This window comes from Coturnix japonica, chromosome 15, assembly GCF_054131305.1.
Source record: "Coturnix japonica strain WE chromosome 15, WE-NBRP24, whole genome shotgun sequence".
Classification (NCBI taxonomy): Eukaryota; Metazoa; Chordata; class Aves; order Galliformes; family Phasianidae; genus Coturnix; species Coturnix japonica.
In genome coordinates this window covers 8,455,029-8,468,303 of record NC_140677.1, presented here as the reverse complement: position 1 = coordinate 8,468,303, position 13,275 = coordinate 8,455,029, and the positions used below count along the sequence as shown (strand labels likewise).

At 66.6% G+C, this 13,275-nt stretch overlaps 3 protein-coding genes across 4 annotated transcripts; all 3 read left to right on the top strand.

Moving 5' to 3' along the window:
- The first annotated feature begins 645 nt into the window (after positions 1 to 645).
- On the top strand, positions 646 to 5,650 carry SLC6A8 (solute carrier family 6 member 8). 2 transcript variants are annotated; one of them, XM_085516819.1, is made up of 14 exons: positions 646 to 913; positions 1,253 to 1,453; positions 1,663 to 1,794; positions 2,087 to 2,351; positions 2,423 to 2,555; positions 2,704 to 2,838; positions 2,925 to 3,028; positions 3,103 to 3,227; positions 3,298 to 3,410; positions 3,478 to 3,615; positions 3,988 to 4,090; positions 4,165 to 4,265; positions 4,471 to 4,641; positions 5,127 to 5,650. In XM_085516819.1, the coding sequence occupies exons 1-14, from the start codon at positions 832 to 834 to the stop codon at positions 5,256 to 5,258; spliced, it is 1,935 nt and encodes a 644-aa protein (XP_085372945.1). In that variant the 5' UTR covers positions 646 to 831; the 3' UTR covers positions 5,259 to 5,650. The 2 variants fall into 2 exon arrangements, with proteins under 2 accessions (XP_085372945.1, XP_032303138.2); XM_032447247.2 differs by having other exon boundaries at positions 1,232 to 1,453.
- Positions 5,651 to 6,389: 739 nt separating this feature from the next.
- LOC107319923 (epidermal differentiation-specific protein-like) lies at positions 6,390 to 7,700 on the top strand. Its single transcript, XM_015875290.3, has one exon. The coding sequence runs from the start codon at positions 6,537 to 6,539 to the stop codon at positions 7,665 to 7,667; it is 1,131 nt and encodes a 376-aa protein (XP_015730776.2). The 5' UTR covers positions 6,390 to 6,536; the 3' UTR covers positions 7,668 to 7,700.
- A 653-nt stretch (positions 7,701 to 8,353) lies between these two features.
- QARS1 (glutaminyl-tRNA synthetase 1) lies at positions 8,354 to 12,924 on the top strand. The gene is made up of 23 exons (XM_015875444.3): positions 8,354 to 8,653; positions 8,745 to 8,854; positions 8,938 to 9,013; positions 9,099 to 9,163; positions 9,248 to 9,301; positions 9,440 to 9,497; positions 9,641 to 9,712; positions 9,790 to 9,875; positions 10,004 to 10,090; positions 10,191 to 10,290; positions 10,380 to 10,458; positions 10,549 to 10,657; positions 10,731 to 10,861; positions 10,981 to 11,073; positions 11,147 to 11,284; positions 11,357 to 11,444; positions 11,521 to 11,664; positions 11,734 to 11,838; positions 11,954 to 12,046; positions 12,118 to 12,245; positions 12,346 to 12,412; positions 12,511 to 12,636; positions 12,717 to 12,924. Exons 1-23 carry the CDS (start codon positions 8,371 to 8,373, stop codon positions 12,765 to 12,767), a joined length of 2,343 nt encoding a protein of 780 aa, XP_015730930.2. The 5' UTR covers positions 8,354 to 8,370; the 3' UTR covers positions 12,768 to 12,924.
- Positions 12,925 to 13,275: the final 351 nt, after the last annotated feature.

Genomic DNA, 13,275 nt, shown 5'->3' with positions numbered 1-13,275 from the left:
TGCCTGCTGCCCGACCCGGGCTGCGACCCGGGTACTGCGTGTCCACCGCGCTGCCTACAGCCCCAGTGTCCCCTACAGCCCCCGGTGTTCCCTACAGCCCCTGATGTTCCCTACAGCCCCCTGTGTTCCCTACAGCCCCCGTTGCCATGCAGCATCATCCCGGCGCTGTCACCCGCCGTGCCGGTGCCTCGTGGCGCTGCTGTCGGGGAACACCCGATGTGCCCTCGTGCCCCGTGTCCCCGCGTGCACCCAGGTGTCTCCCGCTGTGCCCTACGGCCCCGAGCACCGCGGTGGATGTGGCGCCCGGGGACGTTGCTCGGTAGGCGCGGTGGGGGTGGGCTGAAGGTTGAACTGCAATCGCAATCAGATTAGGTGATCTCAGAGGTCTTTTCCTCCTTCAATTTCGTATCGATCAAACGTCCCCCGGGGCGCCCTGCCGCCCCAAGCGCCCCGCGTTCACCCCGTGTTCGCCCCGTCACCCGCTGCGTCCCGTTGCCCGGTGCCCGCGTCCCGGTGCCGGTGGGGCGGACTGCAAGTCCCGGCAAGCCGCGGGCGGGCGGCGCGGCCAATGGCTCTCGAGGGGCGGCGCGGCCCGGCTCTGCCTCCGCCGCCGCCCGGTGCCGCGGCGCAGAGAGCCCCGGAGCGGCCGCGCGGCGCCGGCCCCGCAGCCCGGCTCTGAGCCGCCCGCCCGGCCCGGCCCGCCCCGCCGCGCCCCGCCGCCCTCAATGAGGTTCTTCCGACTCACCTTCAAGTGCTTCGTGGATTGCTTCTGAGCTCCCCCCGGGCACGGAGCCGCCCCCGAGCCGCCCCCGGTCCCCGGCCCCCCGCGCCATGCCCCCCGTCCCCGCCGACACGGCCGCCCCGCAGCCTCCCGCCGCCCCGAGCCGCGACGCCGCCGCCCCGACGGGCTCCGGTAAGAGCGGGGCTGAACCGGGCCGGGGAGGGATGCGGTGCGCGTTGGGGGGGGGGGGCGGTTGGGGGGGGGACTGCCCACGGCCACGCGCGACCGCGGCGCGCCCCCTCCCGTCCCGCCGCGGGGTGAGTCACCGCTCTGCATTGTGACGTCACGCGGCGGGCTGACATCTGACGTCACGCCCCCACGCGCGGAGCGAGGGGCGCGGGGGGGGATCGCGCGGGGACATGGGGGGACCCCCCCCCCCCCCCCCGCGTCCCCCTTTCTCCCCACCCGTGAGCGCTGGTGACGGCGGCGCTGCCCCCCCCACCCCCCCAGTTCCCGTCCGTGTCCCGGCAGAGGGCACCGAGCCCCCCGCGGCGGGAGAGGAGCGGACGGTGACGGCGCCGCTGGTGGGAGCCCCCGGCCCCCCCAGAACGGCCGCCCCGGAGCGGGAGACATGGACCCGGCAGATGGACTTCATCATGTCCTGCGTGGGCTTCGCCGTGGGGCTGGGCAACGTGTGGCGCTTCCCCTACCTGTGCTACAAGAACGGCGGAGGTGAGCCCCGGCGCGGGGTGTGTGTGTGTGGGGGGGGGGTGGTGGGGGTCCGCCACCTGCCCGCCCTGACCTACATCGGCGCGCGGCGAGGGGGAGTGCGCCGAGTGACGCTCGCCATTCGCTGCGCCCGGCGGGCGGCGCGGGGGGGACCGGCGAGGGGGGGACGGCACGGCTGAGCCGTACCCTGAACGGCCGCGTCCCCCCCCCAGGCGTCTTCCTCATCCCCTATCTGCTCATCGTCTTCGTGGGCGGCATCCCCGTCTTCTTCCTGGAGGTGGCCCTGGGGCAGTTCATGAAGCAGGGGGGCATCGCGGCGTGGAATATCGCTCCGCTCTTTAAAGGTATTCGCCGTCCTCCCCCCTGCTCCGTGCCCTGCGCGGGGCCCCCGCAGCTCCCTGTCCACGCCCCGTGTCCCGCAGCCAAGGATGGCAGCTCCCTGCCCTGCCCTGCAGCTCCCCGTTACCGTCCCCGAGAGCCACGAGTCCCCACTGTGCCCATGGCTGATCCCACGCCATCCCTTTGCCCATCATCCCACACCTGCACATCCCGTCCCCGCCATTGTGGCACATCCTCTCCCCCTGGATCACTGTGGGCACACAGAGCCTCGTGCCAACCCCACCGCCACCGTTCCAGGTCTGGGCTTGGCCTCCATGGTGATCGTCTTCTTCTGTAACTCCTACTACATCATGATCCTGGTGTGGGGGCTCTTCTACCTGGTGCACTCGCTGACCGACAAGCTGCCCTGGGCCACCTGCGGCCACGCGTGGAACACGGAGCGCTGCGCAGAGTTCTTCCACCTGGAGCTGTGCCGTAACGCCAGCGCCAACGCCAGCGCCGCCGCCACCGCCCTCAACGTCAGCTGCTCCGACATGCGCTCACCCGTCATCGAGTTCTGGGAGTGAGTGTGGGGACGGCGCGGGGCGGAGGGGACGGGGATGTGTTGGTGCTCAGTGCCACCCCGCCGTGCAGGAACAAAGTGCTGCGGCTGTCGGGGGACCTGAGCGAGCCGGGGGAGATGAACTGGCAGATGATCCTGTGCCTGGTCTCCACCTGGATCATCGTCTACTTCTGCATCTGGAAAGGTGTCAAGTCAACTGGGAAGGTAACGCGGTCCCACGGCTGTACGGGAGGTGCCACCAGTGCTTGGGGACGTCCAAACCCCAGCCCTGATGGGGACACACGTGGCACGGGGCGTCCTGCCCCATAGCACCTCCTGCCCCGCGGGGCTCTGACCAGCTCCCTGTCCACAGATCGTCTACTTCACGGCGCTGTTCCCCTACGTGGTCCTCATCCTGCTGCTGGTGCACGGCGTGACGCTGCCCGGTGCACTGGGCGGCATCGTTTACTACCTGAAACCCGACTGGTCCAAGCTGGCTGAGGCGCAGGTGAGGGCGGGGGGGGCAGCGAGGCCACGGAGAGGGACAAGGGACACGCAGTGCCCCTAAACCCCAGCGCCGTCCCCATGCCCCAGGTCTGGATCGACGCCGGCACTCAGATCTTCTTCTCTTACGCCATCGGGTTGGGCGCGCTGACGGCGCTGGGCAGCTACAACCGCTTCCACAACAACTGCTACAGGTAGGGCTGCGCCGCCGGGACCCCGCAGAGCCCCACAGAGCTCCTGCACAGCCCATAACCCACTGTGCCCACAGGGACGCCTACATCCTGGCCGTCATCAACAGCTCCACCAGCTTCTTCTCTGGCTTCGTCGTGTTCTCCGTGCTGGGCTTCATGGCCTCAGAGCAGGGCGTGGATATCTCCAAAGTGGCCGAATCGGGTGAGTGGTGCGTGCTGCGGGCCCTGTGTATCCTACAGGGGGTGGCACCGCTCACCCTACTGTCCTGCAGGCCCCGGGTTGGCCTTCATCGCCTACCCCAAAGCCGTGACACTGATGCCCCTGTCCCCGCTGTGGGCCACGCTCTTCTTCTTCATGCTCCTGGTGCTGGGGCTGGACAGCCAGGTACGGCAGTGGGGACGGGGACGGGGCTGGGACCCTGTGCCCCTGCTGACCCCTCTGTGTGCCGCAGTTTGTCGGTGTGGAGGGTTTCATCACTGGCATCCTGGACCTGTTCCCCCAGCCGGGGGCCGGCTCACTGCGCCGTGAGCTCACGGCCGCGCTCTGCTGCATCGTCTGCTGCCTCATCGACCTCTCCATGGTGACACAGGTGGGGACGCACACGGACACGGGCCAGGGCCGGGCTGTGCCTTCCCGTGGCATGGGGCTGGAGCTTCCATGGCTCTGTGGGGTGTCTGCCATCTGGGGTGGCTGTGCCATTGGAATGCCCTTGGATTGGGGGTGTCTGTGCCATTTGGGGTGTTGTGTGTGCCATTGGGGTGCCCATGGCGCTGGGCTGTCTGTGCCATTCAGAGGATCCATGACATATGGGGGGTCTGTGCCATTTGGGAAGGTTGTGCTACTGAATGTGCCCATAGCACTGGGGGGTCCCCGTCCCATTTGGGGTCCCCGTCCCATTTGGGGTCCCTGTCCCATTTGGGTGCCCATGGAGCAGCCCGGTGAATGCAGTGCTGTCCCGCAGGGCGGCATGTACGTGTTCCAGCTGTTCGACAACTACTCAGCCAGCGGGATCACGCTGCTGTGGCAGGCGTTCTGGGAGTGTGTGGTCATCGCCTGGGTGTACGGTGAGGCTGTGGGGACGGGGAGGGCTGCAGGGATGGACACCCGTGGGACCCCACTGACGTCCCCGTCCCCGCAGGCGCTGACCGCTTCATGGACGACGTGGCCCGCATGATCGGCTACCGGCCGCTGCCCTTCATGAAGTGGTGCTGGGCCGTGGTGACGCCGCTGGTCTGCGTGGTGAGCGGGGACGCGGTCGCGCGTGGGTCGGGGGGCGCTCGGGCGCCCTCGCGTGGCCGTGTGCGCGCTGCCCCGGCCGGAGCTCCGCGGGCTCCGGGCTCCCCCCGGCGGCGGCTGCGGGCACGGCGGTGGGTGGGGGGTGGGACACTCGTGCGGGGGGACGCGCGTGGGGACGGCCGTGGGAGCTCGCTGCCGCTCCGCGCAGGGCATCTTCTTGTTCCACGTGGTGAACTACAAACCGCTGACGTACAACAAGACCTACGTGTACCCGTGGTGGGGCGACGCCATCGGCTGGGTCCTGGCTCTCTCCTCCATGCTCTGCATCCCCTGCACTGTCATCTACAAGCTCCTGCGCTGCAAAGGCTCCTTGCGCGAGGTGAGGCGGCACCGGGCCACCCTGGTCCCTGTCCCCATCCGCACCTGAATCCATTCCCTGTTCCTTCTGGCATTTCCATCCCATCACCTCACGTTGGTGGCTCAGTCCCATCCTGAGCTGAATCCCATCCTGATCCCTGATGCCTTCTCCCCATCTCATCACTGTCCCCATCACCGTCTCGCTCAAAGCCAACCTTATCCAAATCTCATCCCCGCTTCTATGGTTGTCTCTGTTCAAATCCCATCCTTGTCCCCATCCCTGTCTCTCTCTCAGTGCCATCTCAGTCCCCATCCTCACCCTGCCACTGCTGCCCTACCCCCTCTCTCAGTCCCATTTCAATCCCTTCCTCCCAGTCCAAATCCTATCCCTGCCTTATGCCCATCAAAATGCCATTTCTGTCCCCATCCCCCCTAATCCAAACCCCATCCCCACCCACATGCTCTGTTCTGTGCCACGTCCCCAATGCTGACCCCATGTCCCTGCAGCGCTGGCAGCTGCTGACCACGCCAATCTGGGGCCACCACCACCTGGAGTACCTGACGCCCGAGGCCGAAGCCAAGCTGCTGGCCCCAGAGCCCCCCAAGGAGAAGACAACGCTCTTCGAGACTGTGATCTGAGCGTGGGGAGGGTCGCGCTGCTCCCGCCCGCCATAGCAATAATGCCAGCACCGCCTCCCACCCATGCAGCCCCGCGCCTGGGCCCCCCCCGCCGCACTGTCCCAGCCTCTATGCAGGGAGTAGGGGGTGGTGGGAACCGCTCGGGGACACGGGGACGGGGCGGCCACGGGGGTCCCCAGCGTCGGGAGGGGGGTGTAGGACATGGGGTGTGGGTGGTGGGAGGGGGTAAGTGAGTAGGACAGCTCCTCCCTGGCCTCCGTCCCTGTGCCCCACTGCCCCCCAGCCCGGCCGCCCCGGCCGGTGGCACTTCGCTCACTAACCGCTTCTGTAGCGTTTGTCTGGTGTAACCCCAACCGCCCCGACATCTGGCAATAAACTGGGAGACCCTGGCACACCCCGGCTTGGGATGGTGGCACCGGGTTGGGAGGAACTGGGTGGGGGTGGTGACACTGAGGGGCTGTGGAGAAGGGGCCACCTCTCGTTGCAGGAGGCAGCTGCTGCCCTGTGCCCACTTGGCTGTGAGAGGGCTGTGGGACTGAGAGTTGCACAAGCCTGTGTTTGATGTGGGGCTGGGGGTGTCAGTGGTGTATGCTGCCCCAGGAAGTCCATGGGCATCCTGCCCAGCAGTGAGGTCAGGGATGTCCCCATCATGAGAGACAGGGAGGGAACAGTGGCACCGCCTGCCCAGGCCGTCGCTGCATCATGCCTTGTCACACCACCACGCCATGTCATACGGCTCTGTTGTAACACCCTGTGCTGTGCCGTGGTGGGGGGCTATGCCATGCTGTGCTGTGCCAAGTGGCCATGCCATGCCAAGTGGCAGTGCTGTGCTGTGCCAGGGGTTGCACTGAGTCCCAGTGGGACCGGGGCACAGTGGGGTCTCATCCTGGGACACTGGCTGGTCCCACCGCTGCACCCTCTCACCCCACCACTGTGATCCAGCCTTTCCGGCCCCACTGCCATCTCACACCATAATTAGTGCAGGCAGGGCGGAAGCTCCCCTACTAATTGCCGGTGACTCGTTAGCGCTGGAGCGCCATGTGCCTGGGGTGCGGCAGGACGATCCGGCAGGGCTGGTCTGCGGGCATCCCGCTGTGCTGTGCGGGTCCGTGGGGCCGTGGCGGGGCCCTCATGTCACAGCATGTCACAGCCCTGTGATAAAAGCGGCGGCTGCGGGGCGGCGTTGGGGCACAGCAACACAGAGAGCAGAGGCAGCGGGACGGGGCAGGGAGGGCAGCCAGGGACAGGAGGTGCCGGGGCTGCCGGCCACACAGCACCATGAACAAGATCACGGTGTATGAGCGCGCCGACTTCGAGGGGCTGAGCCGTGAGTTCACCTGCGACGTGCCCGACCTGCACGAGCTGGATTTTGGCGACTGCATCGCGTCGCTGAAGGTGGTGGGGCAGCCCTGGATCGCCTACACGCAGCCCAAGTACGAGGGCGAGCCGCACGTCTTCGAGGAGGGTGAGTACGAGGCCGTGGAGCGGCCCAACAGCTTCTCGGCGCTGCGCCTGGTGCACCACGACCTGCTGGACCCACAGATCACCCTGTACGAGCGGCCCCACCTGCAGGGCGCCTGCAAGGTGGTCAGCGAGGAGACCAACCTGGCCTACGGGTACTTCAACGACCGCGTGGCCTCGCACGTGGTGCAGCGCGGGGTCTGGCTGCTCTACCAGCACCCCAACCGCGGCGGCTGGCACTGCCTGGCCTGGCCCGGCGAGCGCGTGGACGACTATGGGGCACAGCTGAACTTCCAGGCCCGGCTGTCACACCTGCGCCCGCTGCGGCCCGGCCGCCCCACGGTCACCGCACGGCTCCTGTGGGACCAGAAACGCATCGAGGAGGAGCGGGAGGTGCTGGTGGACGAGATCGTGGGGGTGAACGAGACCGAATCAGAGCAGGCGCTGGCAGCCGGCAGCACCCGGGAGTACAGCACCACGCTATGGCAGAGCTTCCGCTTCAGCAACGCCACCAGCCTGCGGGCCGGGCTCTCCTTCACGCTGACCGTGGAGGCCGGCAACGTGTTCACGGTGCACAAGGGCCGCAGCGAGTCGAGCACCAGGAGGGAGCGCAGCGAGGTGGCCCTGCCCGCCAAGGTGCCGCCGCGCACACAGCTCACCGTCCACGTGCTGCGCAAGGAGGTGACGCTGTCGGTGCCCGTCGTGCTCACCATCACACAGAACGAGGCGGTGCGCACCGAGATGGGCGAGTACCGCAGCGTGTCGGGCACCAACGTCTGCGCCAGGTTCAGCATGAGGCCGCTGCCTGCTGGCGGCACCGGGACGGAGGAGCAGATGGAGAATGCGGCGGGCACAGAGCGGGCACACAGCGTGCAGGTGGGGCAGAAGGCCATGGGGACGGAGCCAGGGGACAGCTTGTGTGTGGAGCAGGTGCACACCGGGTGCTGAGAGCAGGTGGAAGTGCCAATAAAGCCCTTTCTGAACTGCGGTGCTGCTGGTGGTGGTGTGGGTGAGGGGGGGTATCCTGGGGGGCCACAGCCCCAGCAGCTGCGGCAGCTACAATGGGTGGGTGTGGGCACAGAGGTCAGCTCAGGGTGCAGGGTAAGGGAGGGGACGTGGGGAGGGACACGGGTGGCTGCGGGAACTTAAGGGGAGGTACAGGGGGGTGGGGCGGCCGTGGGGATACAATGAAGGGAAAATGGGTGGCTGTGAGGATATAAGAGGGTGCAAGGAAGAGAGATGCGGGGACACAATGGGGGGGATACAAGGGCAGGGGTGGCCGTGGGGATACAATGGGGGGATGAAGGGAGGAGACGGGTGGCCGTGTGAGGCACAAGGCGGACACCCGGGGCTGCACCATGGACCCCCACCGCCGACAAAAGAGACCCAGCCCGCTCCTCACGGCTCCGCCCCCCGCCCGCCCCCGGCCCCGCCCCGGCGCTGCCCCCCACGTGTCCGCCGCGGGCAGCGGCCCCTTTAAATGATGCAACCTGCCTTCCGCCTGGCAACGCCCCCCTGCTCTCTGATTCGCGGAGCTCGCGAGGAGCTCCCTCACTCCATTGGCCGGAGCGAGCTGCGCTCTCTCCCGATTGGCTCACCGGGGAGGGCGGGGCGGCGGGAGGCTCCGCCCCCGCAGGCGGGCAGGGGCAGCATGGCGGCCATGGCGGCGGCGGAGGAGGCGGAGGCGCTGGAGCTCTTCACCGGGATCGGGCTGAGCGAGGCCAAGGCCCGAGAGACGCTGCGCAACGCCGCGCTGAGCGCGCAGCTCCGCCGGGCCGTGCTGCAGGCCCGCACCGCGCTGGGACCGGGCCTGGATAAAGGCACCGGAGCTCTGCTGTACAACGCGGCTGCACGGCTCCGCGACCCGGAGCGCTTGGCCTTCGTGGTGGGGTACATCGGGCGGAGGGAGATCCGCACCGACCAGCAGCTGGGAGGTACGGCACGGCACGGCGCGGCACGGCACGGCACGGCACGGCATGGGGGTGGGGGGAGCGGGGCCCGGTGCTGAGCGCTGTGTGCCCGCAGCCGCCCTGCAGTACATCCGCAGCCACCCGCTGGAACCGCTGGAACCGGCCGACTTCGAGCGGGCGTGCGGCGTGGGGGTGCGAGTCAGCCCCGAGCAGATCGAGGAGGCGGTGAGTGGGAACGGGGGGAGCGCGGAGGGAACGGGAACCGGGGGGTCGGGTGTGTCCTTCCCGCTCAGCCCCGGGGTCCGCAGGTGGAGGCCGTGGTCAGCCGGCACCGGGAGCAGCTGCTGGCGGAGCGGTACCACTTCAACACGGGGCTGCTGATGGGTGAGTGCGGGGATGGGGATGGAGTCGGGCCTGGGGGGCTGCTTGAAGCCCACCGGGTCGCACCCCACGCTGTGTGCACCAACAGCGGAGGCACGGAGCCGGCTGCAGTGGGCGGATGGGAAGAGCATCAAGAACGAGGTGGATCTGCAGGTGGGTGCTGGGCACTGCGGTACAATGCGCCCTGGGCCGCCCCGGGCCTGGGACACCCCGTCAGACCTCCTTCATCCCACCCAGGTGCTGCATTTGCTGGGACCAAAGACAGAAGCTGATCTGGAAAAGAAACCAAAGGTGATGCAGAGGGGCCGAGTGGTTGTTCCTGAGCGGCCACAGCTGCCATTGCAGGACAGTGCTATTGCTGGGGGTGGGTATGGCTGGAGGGAGGTGTGTGCACAGCGGTCGCTCAGGCTGCTGTGTTCATCCCTGCAGGCTGCCAAGGCCCGTCCGGGCACGGTGGAGAAGCAGAAGGCACCTGTGGTGGAGAATGGTGAGTGGCCCCATGGCAGCTTCCACAGCCCTTTGGTCCCAGCAGCCCCCGGGCTGTGGTCAGGCATCACCACACTCAGTGTGAGCACAGGCTGCGCTCTGTCCCACCCAGCAGTGCTGGCTCAGCCCTGTCACTCCCCACAGGTGAGGTGGGCACAGAGACAAAGTCGCTGCTGGAGCAGCTGCGAGGAGAAGCTCTGAAATTCCACAAGCCGGGTGAGCACAAGGAGGTACAGCCTGCAGGCTGCCAGGCCTGGCACTGTGCTGTACCACTGACCACACTGTTCCCACAGGAGAGAACTACAAGACGGAGGGCTACGTGGTGACACCCAACACCATGGCTCTGCTGAAGCAGCACCTGGCAGTCACGGGTGGGCAGGTGAGATCGAGTCTCCGAGTACAGTGACCCCCTTGAGGGTGCCATTGTGGTGTGAGGCTGCAGTGGGCTCTGCAGAGGCACAGGGCATGCGGGATTGTGTCAGTACTTTCTCTTCTCCCCCCATGCAGGTGCGGACACGGTTCCCTCCAGAGCCCAATGGCATCCTGCACATCGGCCATGCCAAGGCAATCAACTTCAACTTTGGTTATGCCAAGGTGAGCTGCCAAGCCCTACAGCCTGCTCCCTTCTCCCTGCATCCTCTGGCTGTGTCCAGGTCCTGTGGGGAGCAGCTGCTTACTTTCCTCACTTCCCCAGGCCAATGGGGGCATCTGCTTCCTGCGCTATGACGACACCAACCCTGAGAAGGAGGAGGAGAAGTACTTCACGGCCATCCGGGAGATGGTGGAATGGCTTGGTAGGGCTTGTAATGGGGAGGGCGGGATGCTGCATGCAGCTCCTGCTGCCAAGCCCTAGTGATGACTCAAACCTGTCCTGTCCCCCCAGGCTACCAGCCCCATGCTGTGACCCATGCCTCAGACTACTTTGACCAGCTCTACGCCTGGGCTCTGGAGCTCATCCGCAGGTGAGTGTGATGCGGCGGTGCCCAGGGATGGCTGCTCCTTGTTCAGGGGTGGGCTGCTTATGTCCGCTTGGCCATGTGTTCTCCCTGCAGGGGACAGGCCTATGTCTGCCATCAGAAGGTTGAGGAGATCAAGGGTCACAACCCACCACCATCACCGTGGCGGGACCGGCCCGTGGAGGAGTCACTGGTGCTCTTTGAGGTACTCTCAGCCAGGGTACTCTTGGTGCCCATGGGGTGCAGGGCCCAGCTGATGGCCTTTGCTTGCCTTGCAGGACATGCGAAAGGGGAAGTTTGGGGAGGGGGAGGCCACACTGCGTATGAAGCTGGTGATGGAGGATGGGAAGATGGACCCCGTTGCCTACCGTGTCAAATTCACTCCGCACCACCGCACCGGGGACAAATGGTATGGAGAGCCCATAGCATCCCACAGGATGGTGTCATGGATGGGTCTGTGTGTGGGGGGGGTAGGAGGGTCTTGGAAGAAAAACGGGGAGGCTGGAGCAAAGTTCACATTCCCTGTAGGTGCATCTACCCGACATATGACTATACCCACTGCCTCTGCGACTCCATCGAGCACATCACCCACTCCCTCTGCACCAAGGAGTTCCAGGCCAGGTGAGTGCTGTGCACAGCCCCGGGCAGGGGTCACCATGTCCTTGTGGCTGAGCCAGGCTGTGCTTCCTCGCAGGCGCTCCTCCTACTTCTGGCTGTGCAACGCGCTGGATGTGTACTGCCCCGTGCAGTGGGAATACGGCCGCCTCAACCTGCTTTACACCGTTGTCTCCAAGAGGAAGATCATCCGCCTGGTGGAGACTGGGGCTGTGCGGTAGGGGTGGACCAGCAGACGGCGTGGCTGTCGCTCAGGGCATGCTGGGTTGTCACAGCAGTGTTTTCTCAGGGACTGGGATGACCCGCGGCTCTTCACGCTGACAGCCCTGCGTCGGCGAGGCTTCCCTCCTGAGGCCATCAATAACTTCTGTGCACGGGTAGGCACCAAGGGATGGAGCGTGTGGACATGTCCCCATAGCCAGCAGGGTGACAGCAGTGCATTCCATCCCGCAGGTTGGTGTGACAGTGGCCCAGGCGACGATGGAACCGCACTTACTAGAGGCGTGTGTAAGGGATGTACTGAATGAGCAGGCCCCCCGCGCCATGGCCGTGCTGGAGCCCCTCAAGGTCACCATCACCAACTTCCCGGCCCCCCAGGTGAGGCTGCTGTGGGCTGGGCTGGGTGCAGGGGTCCTGGGGCAGCATTCACCCCCTCTCGTCCCCCAGGCAATTGATGTCCTCGTGCCCAACTTTCCTGCTGATGAGAGCCGGGGCTTCCACAAAGTGCCCTTCCAGTCTGTTGTCTACATCGAGGAGACTGACTTCAAGGAGGTGAGTTGGGCTCAGTGTCACTGAGCAGAACAGGGAGAGGGACACAGTCATGGGGATTCAGCTGGAGGGGGGATCTGTGCTGCACCCCGTCCTGCAGCAGTGTATCCTCTTGCAGGAGGCAGACAGGGGCTACAAGCGCCTGGCCCTCGGGCAGCCCGTGGGGCTGCGGCACAGCGGCTACGTCATCGCCGTGCAGAACGTCATCAAGGTGCGTGGCCCTGGGCAGGGGGGGCTGTGGGCTGGAGCTGCCCCCTGATGGCTCCTCTCCCCCCACCTCAGGATGCCCATGGGCGCGTCACTGAGCTGGAGGTGACCTGCACCAAGTCGGATGCAGCAGAGAAGCCCAAAGCCTTCATCCACTGGGTGTCAGAGCCGCGGGTGTGCGAAGTGCGGCTGTATGAGCGGCTGTGAGTACCGGGGCAGCATGGCAGTGGTGTCACCTGGCTGCTGTCACCCCACTGCGGGGTGCTGCTGCCACACAGCCCCTTTGGCTGAGTCTCATTGCAGGTTTTTGCACAAAAATCCCGAGGACCCTTCGGAGGTGCCAGGTGGATTCCTGAGTGACCTCAACCCCGTGAGTGCCAGCAGTGATTTGCTGCAACTCTCCTGTCCTCAGCACTGGCACATAGAGGGGCTGGAGGTGCTGACAGTGCTGCTTTCCCCCCTCCCCAGGACTCCCTGCGTGTGGTGGACAATGCCCTGGTTGACAGCTCTGTCCTCGGGGCGCAGCCCTTTGATAAGTTCCAGTTTGAGCGTTTGGGCTATTTCTCAGTGGATCCTGACAGCACTGACAGCAAGGTGAGCCCTGGGCTGAGGGGCAGCACATCGCCCCCCTGCAGGGCTGCAGTGCTCTGAACCCTGCTTCTGTCTGTACACAGCTGGTGTTCAACCGCACTGTGACGCTGAAGGAGGACCCCGGCAAAGCCTGAGCCCTGCTGCCACATCACTGCCCGTGTGCCCCCCACCCAGGGGGAAGGCTCCTGGGCAGGGGGCAGGATGGAACCCAGCCTCACCAAGAGCCGCAGCTGCCTTAGCACAGCCCCACGGGGCAGTGCCCGTGTCACCTCAATAAAGTGGAGCATCGCAGCCTGGTCCCTGTGTTCAGCCCTGGGGTCAATGGGAGCGGGGGGGGGCGGGGACGGCTGTGCCGTGTGGCGGGCGGTGCCGCGGCACGGTGTGATGCTGCGTGGGGATACGGACCGCGGCTGACGGGGAGGTGCGCGCGCTGTGTACAAACAGCGGCTGCCGTCCCGCGTTAAGGTGGATTCGGGTGGGGCGAGCCCGGCCCGGCCCTGGGCTGCAGGTCCCCGCGGAGCCCCCGCGGTCCCGGTTCGTCCGGTCGCAGCTCTCTGTGCCCGGACCCTTCGGGGCCGCCGTGGGGTGTGGGACTCTCTGCCCGTCCCCGCGGGCCACCTTAACCAGCCGCGGGGCCGCACC

Bases quoted from the DNA above. Each gene is read 5' to 3' on its own strand.
- SLC6A8 (XM_032447247.2), top strand. From the start codon at position 832: ATGCCCCCCGTCCCCGCCGACACGGCCGCCCCGCAGCCTCCCGCCGCC. The intron at 1,795-2,086 runs GTATTCGCCGTC...CCACCGTTCCAG, and splicing joins TATCGCTCCGCTCTTTAAAG to GTCTGGGCTTGGCCTCCATG. The intron at 3,411-3,477 runs GTACGGCAGTGG...TGTGTGCCGCAG, and splicing joins TGCTGGGGCTGGACAGCCAG to TTTGTCGGTGTGGAGGGTTT.
- LOC107319923 (XM_015875290.3), top strand. From the start codon at position 6,537: ATGAACAAGATCACGGTGTATGAGCGCGCCGACTTCGAGGGGCTGAGC.
- QARS1 (XM_015875444.3), top strand. From the start codon at position 8,371: ATGGCGGCCATGGCGGCGGCGGAGGAGGCGGAGGCGCTGGAGCTCTTC. The intron at 10,291-10,379 runs GTAGGGCTTGTA...CTGTCCCCCCAG, and splicing joins GGAGATGGTGGAATGGCTTG to GCTACCAGCCCCATGCTGTG. The intron at 11,285-11,356 runs GTAGGGGTGGAC...GTGTTTTCTCAG, and splicing joins GTGGAGACTGGGGCTGTGCG to GGACTGGGATGACCCGCGGC.